Here is a 17513-nt window from a genome sequence, read left to right on the forward strand (position 1 = left end):
GGATTCTCCAGGCAAGAACACTGGAGTGGGTTGCCATTTCCTTCTCCAATGCATGACACTGAAAATTGAAAGTGAAGTCGCTCAGTCGTGTCTGACTCCTAGTGACCCCATGGACTGCAGCCTACCAGGCTCCTCAGTCCATGGGATTTTCCAGGCAAGAGTACTGGAGTGGGTTGCCATTGCCTATAATTCAATTCAATTCTGATACTGCTGCTGCTGCTAAGTCACTTCAGTTGTGTCCGACTCTGTTCGACCCCGGAGACAGCAGCCCACCAGGCTCCCCCGTCCCTGGGATTCTCCAGGCAAGGACACTGGAGTGGGTTGCCATTTCCTTCTCCAATACAGGAAAGTGAAAAGTGAAAATGAAGTTGCTCAGTCATGTCCGACTCTTAGCGACCCCATGGACTGCACCCTACCAGGCTCCTCAATCCATGGGATTTTCCAGGCAAGAGTACTGGAGTGGGTTGCCATTGCCTTCTAATTCTGACACTACCTACCTTTAGATAGCATCAGATTCCACAGGTAAGGCTTCAGCTCTGCAAACAGCCTGCCTACCCCACCCCACATCAAATGCCAATAATAAGTTCAGATTGTTACCTATGCATCTGACCATCTGGCTATAAACCACAGGTTCCCACTAACCCTTCCTCAGGTTCAATTAATTTACTAGAGCAACTCAGAACTCAGAGAAACATTTTACTTAGTATTAATAGATTATAATATATGGCTGTATCTCAAGAACAGCTAGATGGAAGAGATGCATAGGACAAGGCACGTAGAAAGGGGTGCAAAGCTTCCATGCCTCTCCAGATGCACCACTATTCCTGACCCTCCACGTCCTCATCAGTCCAGAAGCTCTCCGAACCCTGTCCTTTTCGGGTTTATATGGAGGCTTCATTACATCACTGCATAAATCATTGGCCATTGGTGATTGAACTCAACCTTCAGTGCCTCTCCCTTCCCTGGGATTCAGGAGGATAGGACTGAAAGTTCCAATCTTCTAATTACATGGTGGATTCTCCTGGCAACTAGCCTCCATTCCTAGGTCCAAAAGTTACCTCATTAACATAACAATAGACATCTTTAGTACTTTCATCCCTTAGAAAATTTCAAGGGTTTTAGAAGCTCTGTGCCAGAAGTGGGACGAAGACCAAATAAATATTTCTTATTACAAACCACAATTTTACAAATGGAAATTGATCTATAAAGAAAAACCTACTAAGATGATATTATCAGAGACTCATAATTCAGGTCTGCCCCTTGGCTCAGAGGCTAACGTGTCTGCCCACAATGCGGGAGACCTGGGTTCGATCCCTGGGTCTGGAAGATCCCCTGGAGAAGGAAATAGCAACTCACTCCAGTACTCTTGCCTGGAGAATCCCATGGATGGAGGAGCCTGGTGGGCTACAGTCCATGGGGTCTCAAAGAGTCAGACACGACTGAGCAACTTCACTTACTTACCACTTACTTAAAGAAAGATAGGTTTAAATTGAAATACAGCCTATTTTGAAAGCAAAGAAAAATCAAATATTTGCAAGCAACCTATCTGTAAACTAATGGTCAGTAGTTAGTCGCATATCCCCTTTTCTCCTTTCCCCTTCATTTCATCCAAATGGAACTGTTTCTATTCCCCATACCAAATGCACTCTGCTGACTCCTGCTTCTGTGTCTTTGCACAGGCTGTTACCCCCACTCTTGAATTCCTACCTTCACTTGATAAGAGCTTTCTCCTCTGGGATGCCTTCCCTGTTCAGTCCTAAGTTGAGCCACTTCCTAGTTGCTGCTATTACTGGACTTAGCCCTGACAAGCATTTCAGCTCATATTGTGCTCTATTTTACTTACTTGCTTATATGTCTGATTTCCCTTGACAGCTAAGACTGAGATTGCTCAAACCGAAATCACCAGTTGTAAGCACAGTGTCTCTAGAACTATGTGACTAGAAATTGCAATAATACTAATAAAATTTTAATTCAAACTTTGTATTTTAGCTATATTTAATGGTTAATACAAAATCTATCAATAAAATATGTTAAATTCCTCTTAAAATCCTTCATAAGTATTATCCTACCTATAATACACAGTCATATAATAGTCTGCTTGGAACAGTCCTGACTTATGCCTTTTATATATCTATTAAGGCCTGTTAATCATCTCATCTCCATTTCTCAAAAGTATCCTGATTTGAATGACAAATTATATGATTACCTTAAATTTCCTGAACATTATCAATGGCAAATTAAATACTACAGAAGATCAAATATTTCAAAGCCTACAAAAGAAAAACTTTTTATTTTTGCAATTAACTGTTACACTGGATTCTATGGTGCTTCACTCAGATCCCCTTTTCAATTCGAAATAACAGCTTCTGACGGCTTGTAGCTTTGTCCCTGTCCAGGATCAGAGTCTCAGCTACAGGGAACTGCCCCATACAAGGTTACACTGTTTCCAAAAGTGGCCCACAGGTAACGAACAACAGCTGTAAGGACAAAAAGACTCTCTCCTCAGTTCAGTTCAGTTCAGTTGCTCAGTTATGTCCGACTCTTTGTGACCCCATAAATCGAAGCACGCCAGGCCTCCCTGTCCAACACCAACTCCTGGAGTTCACCCAGACTCACGTCCATCGAGTCAGTGATGCCATCCAGCCATCTCATCTTCTATTGTCCCCTTTTCCTCCTGCTCCCAATCCTTCCCAGCATTAGAGTCTTTTCTAATGAGTCAACTCTTCGCATGAGGTGGCCACAGTACTGGAGCTTCAGCTTTAGCATCATTCCTTCCAAAGAAATACCAAGGCTGATCTCCTTCAGAATGGACTGGTTGGATCTCCTTGCAGTCCAAGGGACTCTCAAGAGTCTTCTACAACACCACAGTTCAAAAGCATCAATTCTTCGGCACTCAGCTTTCTTCACAGTCCAACTCTCACATCCATACATGACCACAGGATAAACCATAGGCTTGACTAGACGGACCTTTGTTGGCAAAGTAATGTCTCTGCTTTTGAATATGCTATCCAGGTTGGTCATAACTTTCCTTCCAAGGAGTAAGCATCTTTTAATTTCATGGCTGCAGTCACCATCTGCAGTGATTTTGGAGCCCAGAAAAATAAAGTCTGACACTGTTTCCACTGTTTCCCCATCTATTTCCCATGAAGTGATGGGACTGGATGCCATGATCTTTGTTTTCTGAATGTTGAGCTTTAAGCCAACTTTTTCACTCTCCTCTTTCACTTTCATCAAGAGGCTTTTTAGTTCCTCTTCACTTTCTGCCATAAAGGTGGTGTCATCCGCGTATCTGAGGTTACTGATATTTCTCCCAGCAATCTTGATTCAAGAGTGTGCTTCCTCCAGCCCAGCGTTTCTCATGATGTACTCTGCATATAAGTTAAATAAGTTTGGGACAACTGTGAGGGGCCAGCCTATCTCCAGGTCTTTCCATAGAATGGCTGAGATTTCTATTGCAAGTCAGCTTCTCCCCTCTGCCCAATCCTGCCTTCTTCACTGCCTTCCATGTATAAGTCCCAAGAGAGCACTCCAATAAATCTTCATGCCACCCTTAACCTCCAGGTTACCTGACCTAAGATAGCACTCTTTTTCTTCTTTGTAGTATCCTCTCCTGGCTATGAAGTATGCTGGGCTCAGGACCCTTATTTTTTGTCCAAGTTTGAACTGACACTGCATGCCAGGACTCTTGCGTCCTATTTGTTCTTTTCTTTTCTATCATTTAACCCATTTTTCTTTTTATGTAACAGAAATCTGAATAAAGCCCAGGGTTTAAAAAAACACATAGCAAAGACTTTTGAGAACTATATGAGCAGTACCTGAACATTGGCGGGTAAAGGAATCCATTTCTTGAGAAAGGGACATTTGAAACAATCCACAGAGTGAATGACTAACCTGCTCCACAAATATTAGAAATCATGACTGTCTCTGCTGGAAGGCAAAAGATGAAAACAAAAGCCTCTCAGCCTTCAGGCTTTCTGGTCTAGGGTATATAATCTTTAGGGACGTCCATCTGTATATTCTTCTTTGCACAGAAACTATATTGCCACTTTATGATATCCTCTATTACTTTCTAGTTATTTTTATTTTATGCAAATTACCTCTTTCTCTTCCTGTGCTCTGGCTCTATCCAGGTACTTCTCCTTCCCCTTTTTTAAAAATAATTATAGCTATCTACCTTTTTTATCTTAGCTTTTCTTTTTAATTCAATAATCATGTAGCCTACATCTCTGCAGGGATCTCTCTATTAACTTTTAAGAAAGACTAAAACATTAGTTCACAAATAAAAGATCCATGGGAAGAGTTCATTCCCTCGAAAGAAGAATCTATAAGCCTCCTTTTCCCCAGTGAGCACTGCATGAATTCCTCTTAAATATAAAAATGATCTTTATTAGCCAGATTTGGATAATTCCAAAATTAGCTTGTTAAGAAAGATTGAGTAATTATTTAAAAAATCAGCCCTCCAGTAACTCAGGAACCTTTGGGAAGAGTAAGACTAAAACCCAAAGCAGTTGAAACAATACCATCTTATTTGTAAAACAATTCATAGACTAGATACCTCCCACTTCCTTGTTCTTAAAAAAGGCACAGAAAAGAAAGCAAGAAATACAAAATCAAATTTAGCCCTTTTAATCAGAACTCCACCATTTATTATTTCTCTCAACTCCCTAATTGTTGAATTCTTGGCTTATACATCACAACTTCAAAATCTGTCTCCAGTTTCCTTGATTTTAACAATTCCTTTCTATGTTCTTGAATTTTGATTTCATGTTATAATATGAGTTTGGTTCATCTCTCTGATTTTAGAATATCTACTATTGTACAAACCTGTAAGGAAACTATTTGCTTATCTTCCTCCTCTTACTTCTTCATTAGCTGAGGTAGTAAAATTCAGATCTATAAACTAAACCACATGGTTTCCAACATACTCAAAAACTAGTCACTATGATGGCATAATTGACAAATTTAAGGATAAAAAATATAAAGCATCTAAAACAGTGAACTGATCCAATAACGATCAACTCTAAATGCAGTCCATGAAGAAAGGAAGAAAGGAAGAAAAGAGAAAGGAAGGAAGGAAGAGAGGGAGGGAGTGAGGGCAGGGAGGAAGGAAAGAAAAGGAAATAGACTTGGAAGCTGCCTGTACATTTTTAGAGTTTTAATTCTAATTTGTCTCTAGAATTTGAATAGTCGTTGCATACAGATCATCCTAAGTGCTTTACCCTTTTAACTTGAGAAATAAGGCTGAAGTTACTTTCAAAATGGTTTTTCAAAAGAGAGGTGAAAAATCCCCATAATCTCTGATTCAGACACCAAATCTTTGGTGTCTTCACTGAATCTATGTAATTCCCCAAGATTGGGAATGAATTAAACCCAAGATACACAAATGAAATTGGTCTCTAAATATAAAAAGCACCTCATTTGCTTTTTAACTCACTCAACAAATATGTAACAAGAATCAACAATACAATATGCTTTCACATAAAACAGCAAAAAGAAAACATCAGGCTAGTGAGGTCTGCAAATACAAATTGGGCCCTTTATGCAGCTCAAGAGTATTCATGTACTCTAGTGGTGCCATCTCTCATTCAACTCTCTAACATTCTTCTGTAGTAAAGTACCAATCTGTAAACTTCAATAATAATTCTACATCCCCTGATGATCCTCTCTTCAACAACACATACAAAGTTAACATCAACAGGATTTCAATCCAACACCAGAAAAATAGTCATGTCTGCTAATTCTTAGTACTAAAGCATGATGACCACCCATCTCCATTTTCACCTGCTATAGAGAAACCACCATTTAAAAGTGACTGATTTCCTTCTAAAATCCTTCCTTCTTTAGAGAGCCTCCTCGTTCCACCCCATCTAGGTGACGAATTCTTTAATTATATTATACATCAGAGAAGATGGTCTAGACCTAACCAATCCTGGAGGCATAACAAAGTTGGCAGAAATACCTAAGAAAAATAAACTTCTATGTTTTAAAAGACAAAAGCTAAACTTTCTCTGATACTGAATGTTCACTGGAGTATATTTTTTAATGAATAAAAATCCTGTTTTGAAATATAACAAGAGGTGGATCCAAATGTAGAGATTGTGATGAGAAAATTTTGTTTCTGAATATTCACATTGATTTTTAGAAGAGAACTATACTTTGCAAAATAAGACCTTTTATCACAGGAAGTCTACTATATAAATTTAGTAGATATTTGAAAGTCATTCCATTTGAGTGCCAAAGAATTGATGCTTTTGAACTGTGGTGTTGGAGAAGACTCTTGAGAGTCCCTTGGACTGCAAGGAGATCCAACCAGTCCATTCTAAAGGAGATCAGCCCTGGGTATTCTTTGGAAGGAATGATTCTAAAGCTGAAACTCCAGTACTTTGGCCACCTCATGTGAAGAATTGACTCATTGGAAAAGACTCTGACGCTGGAAAGGGATTGGGGGCAGGAGGAAAAGGGGACGACAGAGGATGAGATGGCTGGATGGCATCACCAACTCAATGAACGTGAGTTTGAGTGAACTCCGGGAGTTGGTGATGGACAGGGAGGCCTGGTGTGCTGCGATTCATGGGGTCGAAAAGAGTTGGACACGACTGAGCGACTGAACTGAACTGAACATGGCATGTATAATATGTAATAATTTTATTCATTCTTTCATTCAAAAATACAATATTTTTTTTGTATTTTGTAAAATAAAAATGCCAAGCATTGTGCCTGGGACTTCAGATAAAACAGTAAATAAAACAGACATGCGATCTGCCTGTAAAGAGTGCAGGCAAAGTGAGTATGGGATATAAACTACAATGGATTTGAAGCATAAGGATTGATAATGATTCTACAGAAGAGACTAGGAAAGACTAGTACTAGGTATATGGCCATGAGTCACCCAAAGACATCCATGTCCACATTCCTAGAACCTGTGACTGTTAAGTATACCTGTGGCGGATTCATGTTGATATATGGCAAAACCAATACAATATTGTAAAGTTAAAAAATAAAAAAATAATTTAAAAAGTAAAAAAAAAAAAAGAAAAGAACTTTGCAAAAGAAATTAAGGTCAAGGGTCATAAAATGGGATGATTATTTTGAATAATACCAGTGCACTGAATCTAATCACATGAGTCCTAAAAAAGTGGAAAACCTTTCCTGGCTGTAGTCAGAGAAAGAGATGTGAGGGCAGAAGCAAGGTTAGAGAGATATGACACTGCTGTCTTTGAAGACAGAGGAAGATGGCATTGAACCAAGGAATGTGGGTGATCTCCAGAAGCTAAAAAAGGCAAAGAAATAAGTTTTTTCCCGACAGTCTCCAGAAAAGAATATATATGTATGTTTAAAATGAAAATATTAGAGCAAACATATATTATCATATGTTTAAGTAGTTGTCTATTTTATTTGTTATAGACCCATCTGGACTCACATATTACGAATTTATTACTCAGTTCAGTTCAGTCACTCATTCGTGTCCAACTCTCTGTGACCCCACAGACTGCAGTACACCAGGCTTCCCTGTCCATCACCAAGTCCCAGAGCTTACTCAAACTCATGCCCATAGAGTTGGTGATGCCATCCAACTTATTGAACATACAGCTTCAGTCAAAAATGATTGAGACTTGCTGATCAGTTTAAGGAAGTAAAGTTATTTAGATTCAAACTGGTCCCATGAATTGAGCTTGAGAAAAACATAAACTATATTTATTTCACACCATTGATATGTTCTGAACTCAATAAACTTGCAAAATTTGAAGCCTTGAAGTCACAGTCACATAAAAGATCCACAGATCATGATGAGAGTTAACCTTGCTTTAACTTTTCCTGGTTATTTTCATTGCATCTGAATTATTATTAAGCATTTACCCTATTAAGATAGTTCAATAACAAAAGCTCCAAACTAATCTGAAAAGCAAGTCAGACCCACCAAATGAAACACAACACTCCTTAAACTAGTGAGTTGAAGACCTTGGTATGCGAGTTGTCCTGAAATATTTGACCGAACTCAGAAAGGTTTGAGTTCAGCTAGTTTCAGGAAAGTACATTCTCTTTCATTCCAGCTACTGAAACAGTTATAGAGAAGCATTATTTGTGATAGAAACCTAGAGTAAAAGTAAACCTGGAAATTTTTTCTGATAATATACTCCACAGTGGTTCCTGCTGTTTAAAACCAAAATTCATTGGCTTGCTCAGATACTCATATTAGGCCCAAAATTCTGCACTTGTATATAAAAAGGAACTATTATACTGATTTGGGATGCTTTTTCATAATGTGATAAGTGCAAATTTGTTTATTAATAGGTTACACTTATCAATAAAATATTAAGATATCGTGCATATGAGTAGGTTTCTGACCCTGTAGACCACCACTGCCTAACTGTAGCTTCTCCGGCTCTCATCTCTATACCAATGTGAGGGCAGCTTACCAGACAGTATCCACATACACACACTAAGTCTTTCATTCCCTGAGAAAAAAAGTGCCTTCCTCAACACATATTTAACCTTATGCCCTAGGAAAAATGAATATATAAATATTCTTAGATCACCCAAAGAACAAGCTTTCTCACCTCTGTGTATTTCCTTTCCCGTTCTCTTGTTCTCACCATTAAACCTCCCTACGTTTTCTCCACAGTTATCATGTAAATATAATTAATAAATACAAATGAAATGCTTCGGGCACATTGTCATTTTAACTGTAAAAGCTGAGATGAAGCAAGCACTAATTCAATTTCCCTGTATCCACATAGTAATTACTGAACACCTGCTACCTGAAAGGCACAGTGGTAGGGCCAGAGACACAGCCCTTGCTCTCCTAAAGCTTCTGACCAGTGGAGAAGACAAATAGGCAAACACAGGAATTCCAACAAGCATGAGAGCTATAAAGGGGAAAGCGCCATGAAGGAGAGCTATTTAATGGGATGTTTGCACTCATTTACCCGAAGGAGAGAAAAGGAAACATGGGAAAGAGGAGGAGGAGGAATAAGAAGGCATCCATCAATCATGAAGAGTAGTGCAATCTAATCCATTAAATAACTGAGAAATATCTGAATTCCTACAATTAAGTCTACCTTTAAAAAATGAAAATTAAAATAATTATCTGGACAAGCTTTAAAAAAAGCTACTTACCTTTGATCTCAATTATTTGGACGTTATAGATGGAAGAGTCTTTCCACTTCACTCATAATAGAGAACTTACCTTTCTTAAACCAAAATATCTAACAGAAAGATATTAGTAACATAAATAAGTTTTGTAAATTTGAAAAATGGGCCTTGAAACTGAACATCAGAATAAAACCTCATTAAAAAAAAAGCAAAAGACAAACAAAAATTTTCATATTTTTGTGCCTAACCTAGTATATTTGATACCTAGAATAGATACTTTTTAAATGACCCCCTACTCTATATGACAAATTACTTTTCAGTGATAATCATTATTTTCCTGATTGGCTCCTTAACTTTAAAGCAGTTGACAATTTCAGAAGAGAAACAGATTTCAAGTTGTTATTCAAATTGAATAAAATATTTCATGTATGAAATTTTCACTTATCTAAAAAATTATAACCTCCTGCAATTTATACTGTTTCATTGTTAGAATTTTAAAATTAAAATAAAAATTCCAAGTGATCACATGAAGTAACAGAATTAAAGTAATTCTATTTCTAGTTCTTTGTCTTTACAACCACTGGGTCATCCTTGTCCATACTGAATCTGCTGTGTAAATCTATAAAGAATATAATGTTTATTAAAGGCTAATCATAAAAATGTGCTAATTTGAATTATACATACATATATATTATTAAAACTCAACAGTAACCACTGTAATTATTTAGGATTTAGAGAAAAAAAATGAATTTGTGAAAAACATTATCACGGACTTTGAGAATTGCTGGTGCAGAACAACTTTTACTTGGCTTTATTATTTTTATAAATTTCTAGAGGTGATGCACCTTCTCAATGATTGCACCCAAGGCAGAATGTTCCCATAACTTCATTCTCTGCATGAAAAGTTTTTAACCCAAAGTTGAAGAAAGCTATAAAACCACCACTATTTGTATGTGATATATATGTTTATTATATACAGGAACAGCTTCAGTGGCCTGGGCAAAAGGCATCATGTTCAGAACGGAGCCCCATGCTTGGATTTTAATGTTTTGAAATTCGTAATAATCTTTGAATTTATGTATTTAAGTGAAGCCTGATGGGGCAATAAAGCATATATCCTGGACTCACAAGCAGTCCGGACTTCCAGTACTTCAAGGAACAGATCTTCAGCCAACTGTTCCCCAACCCAGCAATTGCTGCCACCCTCCACTCCTGGTGGGAGCCTCAGTACAAAGCAGGATGGGTGGGAGGCATGGGTGGGGCTACAAAAGTATGTGAGAATCTATGTGCTCCTGCAAGTATCCCTATGCCCCAGAGAATCAAACATTAAATAGAAAATAAAAATCACCTCTCTTGGTTCGATCAAGACTGTTAAAAAAGGAAAAGCTTTCATTTTTTCCCCTGCTTATGAACAGGCCTTACATTTTCACTTTGAACTGGGCTGCACAATTATGTAGCCATCCTTGCCTATGTATGTAGGTGAGTATCTGCATGTGCATGCTAACTTTATCTTATTTAATAAAATAAATTTACTTATAATTTTATAATTTATAAATTAACATATATATGTAACTTTACCATATTTTATCTACAAAATGAAAATAATAATTTTAATAGTTTATACTTCAAGGGAGAAGGAATTTCAACACAATATTATCTTCTGAGTTTCTTAGAATTGGTGAATTCCCTTTAAAAACCTTTCACTAAAAATATATTATATGATAAAAATAGTGATATTCCAGCTTCAGAAACAGGACATGACATTACTAATATGTTCTTATTAACAAAATCTGCTTTGCAACTTTGATTTCTTGACAGGCTAGAGATTTTTGGTCAGGAGCCAAAGTCATCAAATATTAAGAGTATGGAGATACATCAAATGTGTTGAAGTATCCTTAAAACTCACTAATTTTAGCACATTTCCATTATTCACATAAATTACTTATACTGAACAATCCTAAATCTTCAACCTCACATGTAAAAAATGGTATGCTTTGTAACTCATCGTTTTCAAAATATACCTTCATAACTCTTCAATTATCCCACTTAAGGCAGATGAACAAAATATTTCTATTATACATTTTTTTCTTTTCTTTACCTCTATTATTTGAGTCAAAATCCATGATATTGAATATATAGCTGATGATGACCTTAAGACTTTCTTATTTAAAAAATGAAACTAAGTAGTCATAGTTACTCCTTAGATGGATGTATATAAATATATATATTAGATATAGATATATAAAGACTACATCACAAATAAATATATATGTGAAATGATACCAAAATAACCTTGAAACAAATATTTTTGCATTTGTCTAAATTCAGACTTCATTTCTAATATTCCTGAGAGAGAGCTAAAACTGCAAGAAATCTATGACATTATATCATATTTTAAAAAGGTGCACAGCAAGGAAGATCCAGAGCAGCCAAAAATAAAAAAACAAATTTTTTTTAATGTCCCCTGATCCCGATAGCATTGACTTTACCCAACATCATCTAAATTTTAACTCTTATTCAACAATGTAATCCTGAGCAACCTGCCCTTTTCTTTGTCTTCTTTTTATCCTTTAAATTGATGGGCAACTCCAGTTTCCTTTCCCCAATCCTGACTCCCTTCTCCAACTAGAATTTAAATACTGTATCAAGCAAAACAATCAGATAGAAATAACCTTCTGGTTAAATTCCATCCCTAAAAACTACTATCTCCTTGCTGTACTCTGGGAGCAGTTCATGCAGAAGCCAACTCAAAAGCTCAATCCATGTAAAATCATGTACTCATTCATAATTTATTACATTTTGTACACTGAAAGAACCTCAGCACATTCCCAATGTATGGGGTCAGGGAAAACCGGTTACCTACATTGTTCATGTACTCTGAAAGCAGGTCCTGGAGAGCCTGGCGAATGGCATTGCATTCTGCAATAATCCGCTCCCGATGGAAATCTCTTGTGCAGGAAGAGTCGGCCAACAGAGCAGCCCCACTGATAATGGCTTCAAGGCGTTTCTCTAGGGACGGTCTTATTTCCTCCTCAGTCACTGTGAGTGGATCCAAGACAATTAAACTCTAAAGGAAAGACATATTTCGATGGTTAGAACTCCATGATATTCTAATTTTTTTTATTATTATGTTTTCACATTTAGAATGCATACCTGATGAGAAAGAGAATTGTGTTTTTACTGCCTCACCCAGTTCACACATCATTCTATAAAGCAGTTATTATTCATGTAACAAAAATCGTGAAATTACGAGCACTGGTTCTAGTGTCAGTCAAATCTGTATTCAAATCTTGCCCTTCCCACTCATCAATGGTGCAAGTTCACTCAGGTGTCCTATGTACTGTAAGCCTCACCTTCCTGATCTGTAAAACTGGAATACTAACATTGTTTATCTCATAAAACTTCTGTAAGAATGATATGAATGCTTAATATAGTGACTGGCACATATTAACTGTTCTTTACAATGGTCATTTTCATATAGCACTTCATTGTTTACAAAATGTTTTCACCTATATTATCTCATCTTGACAACACTATAAAGAGGTAGGCAGCAAAGATATTGTTAACCACACATTTCAATCAATGGTGAAAGAGGCTGAGACTGTCTTGCTGCTGCTGCTGCTGCTAAGTAGCTTCAGAGGTGTCCGACTCTGTGTGACCCCATGGACTGCAGCCTACCAGGCTTCTCCATCCCTGGGATTCTCCAGGCAAGAACACTGGAGTGGGTTGCCATTTCTTTCTCCAATGCATGAAAGTGGAAAGTGAAAGTGAAGTCATTCAGTCGTGTCTGACTCTTAGCGACCCCATGGACTGCAGCCCTCCAGGCTCCTCCATCCATGGGATTTTCCAGGCAAGAGTACTGGAGTGGGGTGCCACTTCCTTCTCCGAGACTGTCTTACCCAAGGTCATTAAGCTAATAGGTGAAGTTCAAGCAAGTATTCAGGTCTTATAATACCTAATTCAATAGTGTTTTCATTATGCCTCACTGCAAATCAACACTCTAATTAACCTTAACACAAACATATCAAAGAGAATTCTGAATTTTAATTATTCATTTTGAAAGTAAAATTTCATCTTCCTGTTGATTACAACTTCCAGCCACTTCCCAATACTGGAAGCTCACATGGTATTTTTAAGGTTTCCATTAGATGTGTCTTCAGGAAATAGAAGACAAGATAATCTACAGACTTTGAAGAAAGGGTAGAAAATATGAGGCTCTACAGGTCCTTTATTAAGATACATCAAGAAAGGAAACTTTTCAAGGTTTGGGCATAATGTGATAATTAGAGAAAGAATATCAAATAAAAGCTCTCTGTAGATGCTTTAACATAAAAGGAAATCATATAGTGATCTTCAAAATATGTGTGTATGTGTGAGTCTTTACAGTCAAAAACACACTAAAAATCACTGATCTTCAGAGTGTAGCTTTAAAAGCTACAGCTCCAGACCAAGATAGGAGGAGAAAATCATTATGAAGAGAAAATATAATTTTGAAACAATTACACAAAAAGAGAAAATAGTGCTGTGTAATGTTCATATATGATATAATTTAAAATATAAACTAGAAAAAGATCTTATAGAAAATTGGTTAAATATCTTATATTTATATCCTGTCTTCAACAAAAATTTCTACTTCTCCCTCTCTCTGTCCCTCTCTCTTTCTTCCCCTGCTACTGCTGCTGCTAAGTCACTTCAGTCGTGTCCGACTCTGTGTGATCCCATAGACGGCAGCCCACCAGGCTCCCCCGTCCCTGGGATTCTCCAGGCAAGAACACTGGAATGGGTTGCCATTTCCTTCTCCAATGCATGAAAGTGAAAAGTGAAAGGGAAGTCACTCAGTCGTGTCCGACTCTTCACGACCCCATCGACTGCAGCCTACCAGGCTCCTCCGTCCATGGGATTTGCCAGGCAAGAGTACTGGAGTGTGGTGCCATCGCCTTGTCCATTTCTTCCCCTAACCACCATTTATTTTCAAGGTTAACTTCTCTGTCTGTGCTCTGATCTCAAGCCCTCTTCAGTTGTTCCTTTCTTACATTTTGAGTTCATCTTAAGAGACTAGTATGTACCAGATAGTAGGAATTGGTAATGAAATGGAGAACATCCTTGCCTTCACCTCTAGGGCTCACAGCCTAGAGGTACTGACAAATAGTAACCAAATAATCACACAAATAAAGAATTACAATGTGAATGTGTTGTTGTTGTTATTCGGTCACCAAATTATATCCAATCTGAAATGAAAGAATTGATAGTTAAGAATTAATTGACCAGGCATCAGTTCAGTTCAGTTCAGTTGCTCAGTCGTGTCTGACTCTTTGTGACCCCATGAATCACAGCATGCCAGGCATACCTCTGGGCAATTTGGTGTGTAATCAAGATGATTAAAGGCAAAGCAGATATGAGTTCCAGAGAATTCACTGGATTCTAAGAGAGGGTTTTGGATTTCAACAGAACAATGGAATTGAAAATTTTGAGGAAATCTTATACAGATCTTATTTTATCAAATCAACTTAAACAGGTATCTGGGTTATAATTATGTGAAACTTAAAGCAAGAGGCAAAATACTCTGAAACCTGGAAACAAACCAAAGTTAAGAGACAGATTCTATCTCTAGAATAATATAGTTAAAGCATCCAATCTGAACTTAAAGGGACACAGAAAACTACCTTAAAGACTGAGAGTTGTGTAATCAGAAACAGAATATATGCTGGGCTAATCTATATAATAGTACTATAGAAAAATCAGATCCTATAAAAAAAATGATCAAATTATAAATTCATATGCACATTCACAGGTATTTTAACATTTAAAAGATGTATATGATCCTGCACTGAGAGTGTGGTAACCAACCCAATTTAGAATGCACTAAATCTTTTACTGGAGTAGCTGTAGTTTAAATCGTCATTGTTAATCTTTTTTTTTTTTTTTTTTTCTGTTGTACCCTAGAGCCTATCTTTCAGGAAAGAACAAATAATGTAAGGGTTATTTTATTCAATATGAGTTATGGTGAAAGAAAACCCTGTGGCCTTGAGAAACATAGAAAGGTTAACATTTGAGAAGATTGAGATGATGGCTCTCATGTATTTGGAAGTGAACAATGTGAGGTGAATCTATACAAAATGAGTTGGAAAGATTGCCAGAATATATTGCAGAATAAAAAAATTTCAGAGTAATATGTGCAGTGCATATATATTAGAAAAAAACAAGCACATTATAATGCTTGATATTTTCTCTGAGTATATATAAGTATATTGGAGGCTAGGAAAAAGTTTAAGTGCCATGACAATTGCTATCTCTGAAAAGAATTGGATTGGAATGGTGGTCAAATTTTTAATTTTTAAATTATAGCCTAATTGTGTACTACTTCTGAAATTGCAAACTAATTGAAAATAAAAATTCTTAAAAATTTTAAAAGAGGAAATGGCAATTATGAATCAAACATTTATTATTATTTTGGATTCTAGAAATTAATAAACTATTTTGGAATCATAACAGAAAGATATAATGTTCCCAGTATTTACCAGAATGAAATATATCAAGTTTTTATATCAATTAACTTGAAGGATTTAAATTTTCCTATGTTGTTTCATCATTTCAAACATGTTTAGTTAATATATGTCTTTTAAAAAATAAAGACATGTGACCTCAAGTACCAGGGCACTCTTTTTCAGTGAGCTTAGAAGTCAGAACACCCTGAGTGTGAATCTTGCTCTTTCACCCACATTGAGAAAGTGATTTAAACTGCCTAAGAGTTTATTTCATTCATGTAGAGTGGGGAAAATAAAACCTGTGCCTTTCATACAAGATTTTATATAATGTAGCTTTATAACTATTTTAAGAACTGGTGGGATAGGTCCCATCTCCATTTCCTTGTACTATAATTTTTACCTTTATATGCACTACCATCTATGCCAGATGGTCAGCACATAGAGTACTACAAAGAAAGCTACACTTGCTAAAACAGAAATCTCTGCACATTACACAGATGTGTATCATATAGTCATCCATTCTATATAAATATTTATTAATCATCTAATATAGTTCAGATTCTAAGCAAGACTGGTCATGCCTTACCAGGACATGTAGGAAGTTATAAAAAAAAATCTTAAACAAGCTAAAGCATAAAACCAATAAGCTTGGAAAAAGTTTTCTGTGTTTTAATAAACATGATGTAGTAAACCCCATTCATCATTCAAACACTCTATATTCTGATGAGATAGATGCGATTTACATTCAAAACACTAAAAGTCTTACACCTTTTCTCCAAAGTGAAATTGCCTATCAAAAGAGATGTGGCTATGATTTTAATCAAGTATCAACATTCTTCACAAAAACACATGCAGTGCTTCAAGTTGAGAGCAGCAGAAGTAATAACCACAAAGCATAAATAATGTTTCCCAAGCAACTATATTATCAGTCTTCAGAGTGAGTGATAAAAATGGAACAAAATTTCTCCTTAAGACTATCAACAGAATATGCTACTGAGAGAACTCACAGGCTCTCCTTTGTCTGGTATATCTCTTACTGTAATGTGTTTCCACTTAAATAACCTAAAGAATGGAAACTTCAGATATAAAAAAATATAAAAAGGCAAAATGTGAAAAATAAACTATAAATTAGCAAGATTATCAATAAATATAATTAGTAAATTAGTGTAAATTACAAAATTTACTACATATTCATCTATATAAAATAAAAATATATATAACTCACATTCTATTTATAGAATATAATTACATATTATATTCTATAAATATAATATATATTTATATATATTATATATATATAATATATAAATACATATAATTACAACAGAAGAATATTTTAGAAAGTCATTCAATATTCTTGTTAAACAAATTAGATGTATACATACTACCTTAAATTTTTTTTCTCTAAATTATAGGTGAAAAACAAATAGCCCAATGAGTACTATGATAGTGGCTTTACCAGAACACCAATAAAAATTTTCAGTTATCTACTTAATTTTACCTGAGATAGTAACCTCTTCTAGACATATTTCTGTCAAGAGTTCAACAATTCAATCCATGCCCCGCACCACATCATGGATTGTTTGCTTCAGTTTTTATCTGGTTATATCAATAAAAAAATAAACCTTCAAAGATTCTTCTATTTTCAAAATCTCTGTTTAAAAGATTTTTAACATAAGCACTTCCATGTTGTTTTCATTATACTACTGAATTTAATATTGAATAAATCTTAGTATATATTTTTAACAGAATATTGCTGACTAAGGCAACATATTTCAACGAAGGAACAAGTCTGTTATTATCTATTTGGAAATATGTGTTTACATGTTTGTTTTATCTCTACTCACAGTCTGTTTTCAGGCCACGTGTAAAGAGAAGGCACTAATAATACATAAGCAATGATGATTACCTTATTCTTCTACACTGAACATACAG

The 17513-nt window shown here is 36.0% G+C and overlaps 1 protein-coding gene across 3 annotated transcripts in view; it reads right to left on the reverse strand.

Annotated features, from left to right (window-relative positions):
- CTNNA3 (catenin alpha 3) overlaps positions 1-17513 on the reverse strand; it is a 1905103-nt gene that overhangs the window by 1389240 nt on the left and 498350 nt on the right. For all 3 annotated transcript variants that reach the window (XM_005226477.5, XM_005226478.5, NM_001079638.4), the window contains 1 exon segment: positions 11957-12160. In XM_005226477.5, the coding sequence (XP_005226534.1) occupies positions 11957-12160 (204 nt within the window).

The sequence above is a fragment of the Bos taurus genome, chromosome 28 (assembly GCF_002263795.3).
Source record: "Bos taurus isolate L1 Dominette 01449 registration number 42190680 breed Hereford chromosome 28, ARS-UCD2.0, whole genome shotgun sequence".
In the NCBI taxonomy this organism is placed as follows: Eukaryota; Metazoa; Chordata; class Mammalia; order Artiodactyla; family Bovidae; genus Bos; species Bos taurus.